Source organism: Nicotiana tabacum, chromosome 20 (assembly GCF_000715075.1).
Source record: "Nicotiana tabacum cultivar K326 chromosome 20, ASM71507v2, whole genome shotgun sequence".
Classification (NCBI taxonomy): Eukaryota; Viridiplantae; Streptophyta; class Magnoliopsida; order Solanales; family Solanaceae; genus Nicotiana; species Nicotiana tabacum.
In genome coordinates, this window is record NC_134099.1 from 52,751,191 (window position 1) to 52,759,768 (window position 8,578).

The window sequence follows — 8,578 nt, forward strand, 5'->3', positions numbered from 1 at the left end:
GAAAAGATTGTTATTGGAAATTAATCGAGAAGCTTAATTTATTGAGAGGGAATAGGATTTTTTGGGTGTCTCACATTATTGCACTAAAAGTAGGGGTGCTTATCGGGTAGATTAGGTAGATTGGAAGAATATTTACGCTAACAGTTTGACTTATCAGTTATTATTTTATAAATATAATAATCCGCTAGCCAATCAATAAGACATCGGGTAGATTGGTATTGGATTAGCGATTATCGAGCGATTTATCGGATTATCGATTAAGGAAAAAATTAGAGTAAAGCATCACATCTTCTTTATCATTGCAATGATTCTGGATGAAGTAAATGAAGCCCATTGTATTGAAAACTAAACTAATTGACTAAGATTAGAAAATAGAAATTGAACCCAATAAAGGCGCTCTTCAAAGTTAACTAAATGAGTAAGGCTAAAATTTCTTGTCTTTGCTTTGTCTTTGTAAATCAAATTCATTCAGAGATAGAGTGGATATATTATTTGGGCAACGAGATTATCCACCACCTTTAGCCTTTTCACCTTTAGCTTAAATTATATACTTGTATATATAGAAGCAGCAGACTAGTAGTACTACTCTGCCCCAACTAACTTAAATTCAATCCTACATCAAGGTCTGCATCTGTTATCGGATCATGATGGATTCCATATACCTTGGACCGACCAGCAAATATTACTTTATATACAATTATATATAGATGTAAAAGTATAAATATAAATATTTTAATGGGTTAACAGTTTATCCGATAAACAAATTGAGTAATCCGTCCTTAAATCGTTAAGTTGTTAATTATAAAATTGTAATAGGTTCACCAACTATTATCAATAAGCCAATAAGCTAATTTTGCGGTTCGATTAACGATTACGGTTAGGTTTTGGACCGCCCTAACGAAAAGTAAAAAGAAAATTCGTTGTCGTTAATGTTAATAATCATGTAAGGCAAAAACTTACCCAAAACTGGAGCCCAAATTCGAAGAGCTTAACATTCTTGCCAAAACCCTGCTTTAACTCTTGAGGAGCCAAAACCCTCACCTCCGTCTGCAGTTACGCTCTTCTGCTCTTTTTTCTCTGAATCAAACTGTATGTCCTTTTTTTCCTTTTATCCTCTTGCAGTAATTCTTGATAGTAAGACAAAATTTTATTGAAATGTACTGTAATAGTAACTGTGTTTGCGTCTCTTTTACATGTTCATGTATGTTCTTATTTGCATTACATGTTATATTATAGCTCAAAGTTGTGATGATATACCAATTTTCTTACAAAACCTTTCTGCAGTTAAGTTATAAAGAGTGAGTGCGTACTCATTGTCTCTAAATTAGGGTTGAGTGAGAAAAGATGCAGCACGATGAGGTCATATGGCAAGTTATCAGACACAAGCATTGCAGCTTCATGGCCAAGTCAGATCTTTTTCTTAATTTGATTCTCACTTCATTTACCATTTGTTTCTCATCTTTTTCTTTTGAAATATTGACAGAATTGAGACGGATATTTTGTCGAAATCCATATAATGTTACTGGGATTTGCAATCGTAGCTCATGTCCTCTGGCTAATAGTCGGTATGCCACCATTCGGGATCATGATGGTACTTATGCACAGCTTATTCTTGTCATTCTTGAAATGATATACAAGAGGCTATAGCTTTTTTTTTTTTTTCCCTTCATTTTTAAATATAAGAAAATGGTTGTAATCGCGATCCTAGGGCATACAAGATGTATGAGTCAATGGTTTGGCTGGCTGCAATTGGAAAATTGTTTTATTTATGATCATTAATGAATAACTTTGCTGCAATAGAAAAAGGGATTTTTACCTATTGGTTTGTGTTACTTGTACCCTTCCATTCCTAGAGAGTATTTTATACTAGTGTTAAATGCTAGGTTCTAGTTGAAGATGTTTCTTTGGTTGTGAAGTTTTACCCCTTTTGTCTGGCCAATTGACTTGGGGGAATTACCATATACTTGGATTATATTGATTTATCATTTTCGTCTGGGTTTTAAGCTATGAATCATGAGGGTAATTTAACTTGAAAGAATTACATGAAAATACAGTTGACCCAACATCATAACAAAATTTGGCCCATAATTTTAAATTTTACCTGACCTAACCTATGTTGTATATATTTTGAAAGCGATTCCATTGTCGCCAGCAAACAAACTCGTCTAGATCTGAAACACAAGCAACCACCTTTTCATGTAATTCTTGTCTTTTCACTTCTGCAGGAGGAATCATAAATTTTTGGTGAGATCTAATTAGCTTGACTGAAAATTAAGTTGTTGATGTTGTAAGAAAATTGCGACCCTGTGTCACCTGGTTGCAATATAAGAAAACTGAAAAGTAAAAGTCCACCATTGAAGGCCATTCAAAGCGTCGCTTTCAAAAATAGAATTTTTTGAGTTTATTTGTTGTTTGGATTGGGTGTTGTTCCAATTGACTGAAAATATCAAAAGGAATTCAAAATTTAAATTTGAAGTGATTTGGAGTAGATTTGAGCAAATTTTGAGTTAAATTTCAGAAAAAACGCAAGGAAGAAGACGAAGTCAGTTTTTTGTATAATTATGTATAATCTTGTATAATAGTGTATATGAGTGTATAAACACAACTTCTTCCACGATTTTTCGATTGCAATTTTTGTTCAAAACCAGTCCAAATCTCCATTAAATGACTTCAAATTTATATGCAACCTACTTATACTATTTCTAACAAGTCTAAATAACACCTACTCCAAATTTCTCACAAAATCAAATTCGAAATTTAAATCCACATATTTAATTAAAAATCTAATTTTGACCACCCAAATGGATTTGGTTTGTTGAACTAATATTTGAGTCACAGTTATTGATTCAAAAATTAACTTAAAAGCTTGAGCAATCATTTTTAAAAATTGAATAGTAATTTCGAGGACCTATTGGAGTTGGATATTGAATCTTAGCCTATTATTTTTGGGCTAGTTGGTTGTAAATTAATATATGGGCTATAAAATTGAAAAGTAGGGAGCCCAGTTGTTTTTATATGATTTTCATTTTCCCATTTAACTTTTTCTTGATGGGATAAGCTAATATGGTCATCCTAAATGTTCTGATATTCATTGTAAGCTGTCTAAAGAATCTACAGTCTGGTTTCATTGGAGGGTTCTCCAAAACTGCTTGTTTCTGGTTCTGTAGTTTTTATTAATTACTGAATTTTTGTAGGAGGAATTAGAATTTTCTTTTGGATCCTCTGAGTTGTTTTTGTGCTATGCAGGAGTGTCCTATTTGTACATGAAAACAATAGAAAGGGCTCACATGCCAAACAAACTTTGGGAAAGAGTTAAATTGCCAAGAAATTATGAAAAGGCTCTTGAAATCATTGATAAACATTTGGTAATGAAATTAACTTTTTTTTTTTTCACTTACCGCTGTATGCTTGTTGTTCTTCAAAGCAATAACTTCCCTCCTTCCCTCTCTCTCAACTACCACAGATGTACTGGCCAAAGTTTCTTGTCCACAAGGCAAAACAAAGATTAACAAAAATGACTCAGATGCGAATAAGAATGAGGAAGCTTGCTTTGAAAACAAGGTTCGGACCTCCCTTCTCAAAAATTTGGTTTACAGTTAAAATTCTCTCCTAAACCCTTAAATGTATATATGGTTGGTGATTTATTGTCTCGAGTTTACTTTTTAATCTTACTCTTTTACGGTCTTGAGCATTATTATAGAGGAAATTTGAGGTGCATGCTTGAAAGTTGTACATTCTTGTATGTTTTACAATCTGGCTCTTCATGCCGTTTCACCTTCTCGCATCCTGGCTTCCAGAAGAACCAATACAAACAAGTAATCTCTTGGCTTGTTAATTAGGCAAAGGATGAGATGACTGCTAGATGCGGTCCAAGTAGACTTGTAGTTAGATGAACATTTAGGCGTGGTAAGCTCAAATTTTAATATTTGTTCATTCAGGAGAGAAAGAGGGTGTGATGTTCCATAAGAGCCTCTGTTTATCACATCTTCAATAGCTATACCAATGCACTGCGATATTGGATAACATACACCCAATGTATGCCGAATCATAATTGTCCCATCTTATCCAGTTAGAATAGTTTAGCTGCAGCTTTTACCCACGATGAATGTACTAGGTTTTAATTTAGTCTCTGGCATATGCAGCTAATCGCATCCTCTATGTAAACCCCCCTTTTCCATAATCCTACTGCCTTCGTATAGCCCCCTTCTAACCCTTTTCTTCCGTCTTTCCCAACACTGCAACTTCCTAACTGTTCTTGTGGTATCCTTGGTTCTCCTAAGCTGACATGCCTTCCCCATCCACTCGGTTGCTGCATCTCCCCATTGTTATTTCTCATAAAAATCTCTTGTCCACTGTCCTAAGTAGTTCATGGTCTTCACTCTTTCCCTCCTTGACTCAAAAACCTGCTTCCCCTCTATCCCATAGCACTACAACTGTTAGAATACCTCATGGTGCTGGAATTGTTTCTGGAATCAGGGTGGAGGGATTTTGCTAAATAGACATACTGTCCCCCTAATTTGGGCCCTTAACACAGGAAGCCTAAAATTGACGGGCAATGAGCTCAATTACCATTTCAGATCACAAGTCTTGTGTCAAGGATGCAATGCCATTGACTTGTAAAACGCAGACTGTTTTAAATATAGGGCATAAATTGCATAGCAAATATGGAAGTACCATGCAAAATTTTCTTGGAATTGCACTGTATTTGCTATTTGCAGGGACTCGTCTCTCATTTGACTAGAATTAGATAGTTCAAATAACCTTCCTCTATGATAGTATCCACAGTCATTGCTGCTGCAAAGGCGGGGGCATTCTTTTATTCCTTTCCAGTCTAGATTATGTACAACATATTATATTTTTTACGAAGGCGGTGTCCTGGCCAGATTATGTACAACATAATCACCATAGCTGTAATGAAACTATATTCTTCCAGTTAGTAGTTGATGTGAGCAGGTGATTTTTGCCCAAAGCAAATTATTCCCAGAAATTCAAACAAAACAATTTCTTTATTATTTTATAGTCTTTGTGAATTTTGGTGTCATTTTCTGCTAATTGTCGCATTTATATGTGCATTCTAATTCATATGAAAAATACAAAAATATGCATTTGCGTTTAGGATTTAATTCCATATTTTTAGTATTAATTAGATGTTAATTTGTTTTAGAACAAAATATGAAGAAAACAACAAAAATAGTTCACTTTTGCATTTTTAATGGTTTAATTGTGAATTCGTCCCGAAATAGTTTTTAAAATAATTTTAGAAATCAATTAGTGAGATATTAGGACTTTAGTTTTAATTGTTGCAATTTTACAAAATCAGAAAAAATATACAAAAAATAGATAAAAGAAACAAATGAAAAAAAAAGAAAAAGAAAATAAAAATAAATAGAGAAAGGGATGCCCACGATTTGGGCCATGCCCAATTCATTTCTCCCGGGCCCAACATTTTTCTTCCTTCCCGCGCCCCGAGCCCAATCCAACTTACCAGGTCCGGATCTTCAAGAAATCCAAACGGCGTCGTTTCCCTTCCCTATTTGATCTGAGCTGTCCGTTCATCATAATCCTATGGTCCACAATCATTTCCCTATCCCCTTATAAATGTCTGAAGCCAGGACAAACCCTAGAGACAGACAGCTTCTTCCTCGTACTCTCTCTAAGCCCCGCCGGGACCCCCCCCCCCCCCGGCGAACACAACCTATGCCGTTGACCACCAAAATTTCACTGTAAATTCTTCTTCCCCTCCTCTTTCCAACCCTCATGGTCATCTCCCTCGAATCTTTCCCTATCTCCTCGGATCTTCGATGAAAGATTCTCCGGCCACGACGAGACCTACCCCAAATAACACCAAATTAACACCATGTGACCGCCTGGGCTTCCTCTACCCAACCCCCATGGCCTTGTATCTCGAATCTGTCTGGAAAAGCTCGAATCTCAGATCGAGGGTTTTTGACCAAAAACCTAAGGCAGGATCTTCATGATTTCGGACCCTAACAACCCTAACCATATGTTTTCTTATGAAAACACAAGGTTAGGGATGTTAAGGGTCAGAAATTTCGGGGATGTGGAAAAATCATTGGCCGGAGCTCTTCGTGGTCAGTGAGTTCGTATTGGTATTTTTCTTTCATCTTAAATTTCTCTTTCCTTTTCTGATTTTCTGCATGTGTGAATTCCTTGTTTAAATGTCTAGTTAATTTACGTTTTAATTTTTGTCAATATTGCTCTAATCTTGTATCCCGATTTGATTAAGTCTAGTTGTTTGTTTGAATATGTTCCAATTCCTGATACTAGTTCGATTTATAATTTGTTAATTTAAGTTAAGTTTTACTTGAATTAGTTTCTGTTTTTCTTTTAGTTAAATAATAATTAGTTCATGTTTGGCTTCAGTGGATTAGTTCTCTAGCTAGTTCTAATTAGTTTAAATTGTTTTGGTCTGATTAAGGCTGATTTGGATTCTTTGGGAAACTATAATTGGTCCGTTTAAGGCTAACAGAGGGTTTGAGTCAGTCAGTTAGGGGCTTGAAGCTTAGCTTGTTTGGGTAGTAATTTCAGGGAGGGAATAAGGGTAGTTTGGGCAGGGGAAAAGGGTAGTTTCTTTAAGAATAATAATTTCCAAAGTAGGGAAAGGTTAGTTTAGGAATTGTAATGGGTATAGGACCTTCTAGAATGGGGTACAAGTGTAGATTTCAGTAATTGTGATGCATTTACTTGTTTAGCAAGTCAAGAATAGAGGGACTAAACTGAAATAAGGGAGGGACTAAAAAAGAAAACCTAAAATCTGATTTACCCTCTTTTGTCACCTATAAAAGGGCATCAAATGCCTTGAGGAGGGGTCTCCTTTTTTGGGGGGAGGGGAGCCAAAAATTCACTATTTCATAGCTAGTTTAGCTTCCAGAAAATTTTCTTTTCTAGTTCTAGATTCAAAGTAGAAGTTAGAAATTCAAAAACCAAAAAAAAAAAAAAAGTAAATAGATTCATAAAAATTCAAAAACATGTACTGTTTCATTCAACTATGAAATTGATTTTCTAGTTTTAGTAGCTGAGTTACAAATCTCAGTTCCTTTTCTGGTGATTTGAGTATTCAGAGAAATTTCTGGTTGTTTCAAGTAATATTGGGGTTTCAGTCAGTCTGTTTTGGTTCCATTTGTTGAGTTTTCGAGTTTGGGGTGTTCTGGTTGTTTAAAAATTCAGTGTTGAGTCAAAATTTTGGATTCTGAGTTGCTGGGTTGTTGATTCCTCTGTTTGGATTGCTGAATTTGCTCCTGAACTATACTGTTGCATTGCAGCTTCTGATCCATTCTTCTTCTGTTTCCTTTCAAATCTCAGGTACACGTTCTCAGCCTGTGTTGATGTAATTTGAACATGGAATACAATTGAAGTTCATGGTTGTCCTGGAATTGCAATACAAAAACGGATTAAGTTTAGATATTTCCACATCTATTTGATATTCACAGTTGTATTAATTGAATTGTATATTCTAGACATCTAACTGCGCCGTATAACTGTATAGTTGATATATGGCATATAGACATGGTGTATTGTAACTAAGTCATCATGATGGTTAACTTTAGTTTTAGAATGAATGCTGCCAGTATAGTATATTATGGGTTACAGAAAAAATAAAAATGAGGCATCGAAACAGTAGTATTTTTAAACAATGTCTTTGTTGCAATTGTTAATTTTAACAGGTGTTTGTTAATGACTAGTTTGTGAGTTTTAGTGCCTTAGTGACATGATTTAAATTAGTATGATAAGTTCAGGATTACATTTGGCTTAACTTATCATTTTAATAATGCTCAAGTTGACTCAATAGTGGAATAGTTAAATGGTTGCCTGCATTTCATCATTCGTAGTGTAATAGCCTGTTAGTTCACTGGGGGTATATAATATGGATTTAATTAAGAAATGAGTCCAAATTGGTGGTCTGTCAATCCAAGGGATCGATCCCCAGACCTCCGCAAGCTCAACTGCTATGGGCCATTCCAGGCCCAACGCCTGCATTCACAAGAGTCTTCGTCCCAATTGTGCTGGGCCCTTTGAGGCCCAAGGCCGGTTGTCCGTTCCTTCTGTTTTGGATATTTGGATCCGGGTTTGAATTCGAAGCCCGAGTTTGGATAATAATCAATTAGGATTTTCTTTTTCTTTTAGAGACAAAACCAAAAATAGAAAATTGTAGTCACTTTTTAGGTTGGCCTTTTAACAAAAATGATGAGACGAGCCTCGCCGAATAAAACTACAAATGCGGGGCCCTCAATAAGTGGTTGTTAAAATAGTTAGAATTCGGGAGGGCCGTTTAGTGAATTTAATGGCCTTCCCCAAAATAATATTGCGTTAAACTATTTAGACGCGATTTGATTAAAATTTACTTCCTTAAACTCGGGTGTGCATTGATGCGACCCAAATCCAAGTCTCGACGAGGTCAAAATGTGCTGACTACCATGGGTGCATTGATTGCGACGTGGTTCGAAGCGCGTTTTCACGACGTCGCAATTCCTTTAAAATAAACGATGATAAAAAGCGGTTTACGAATAAAAGGCACATAAGCTAGCATGTATTAAAATCAGATAAAATCAAATGCAAT

General features: G+C 35.5%; 1 protein-coding gene across 2 annotated transcripts; it reads left to right on the forward strand.

Annotated features, from left to right (window-relative positions):
• Positions 1–739: 739 nt before the first annotated feature.
• Positions 740–7,656, forward strand: LOC107769548 (uncharacterized). 2 transcript variants are annotated; one of them, XM_016588773.2, is made up of 6 exons: positions 740–1,089; positions 1,285–1,406; positions 1,484–1,591; positions 3,247–3,365; positions 3,464–3,561; positions 7,324–7,656. In XM_016588773.2, the coding sequence occupies exons 2-6, from the start codon at positions 1,355–1,357 to the stop codon at positions 7,355–7,357; spliced, it is 411 nt and encodes a 136-aa protein (XP_016444259.2). In that variant the 5' UTR covers positions 740–1,089; positions 1,285–1,354; the 3' UTR covers positions 7,358–7,656. The 2 variants fall into 2 exon arrangements, 1 of the variants encoding a protein (XP_016444259.2); XR_012704149.1 differs by lacking the exons at positions 740–1,089; positions 1,285–1,406; positions 1,484–1,591 and adding an exon at positions 3,082–3,158 and having other exon boundaries at positions 7,324–7,655.
• Positions 7,657–8,578: the final 922 nt, after the last annotated feature.

Bases quoted from the DNA above. Each gene is read 5' to 3' on its own strand.
- LOC107769548 (XM_016588773.2), top strand. From the start codon at position 1,355: ATGAGGTCATATGGCAAGTTATCAGACACAAGCATTGCAGCTTCATGG. The intron at 1,407-1,483 runs GTCAGATCTTTT...AAATATTGACAG, and splicing joins CATTGCAGCTTCATGGCCAA to AATTGAGACGGATATTTTGT. The intron at 3,562-7,323 runs GTTCGGACCTCC...TTCAAATCTCAG, and splicing joins AAGCTTGCTTTGAAAACAAG to GTACACGTTCTCAGCCTGTG.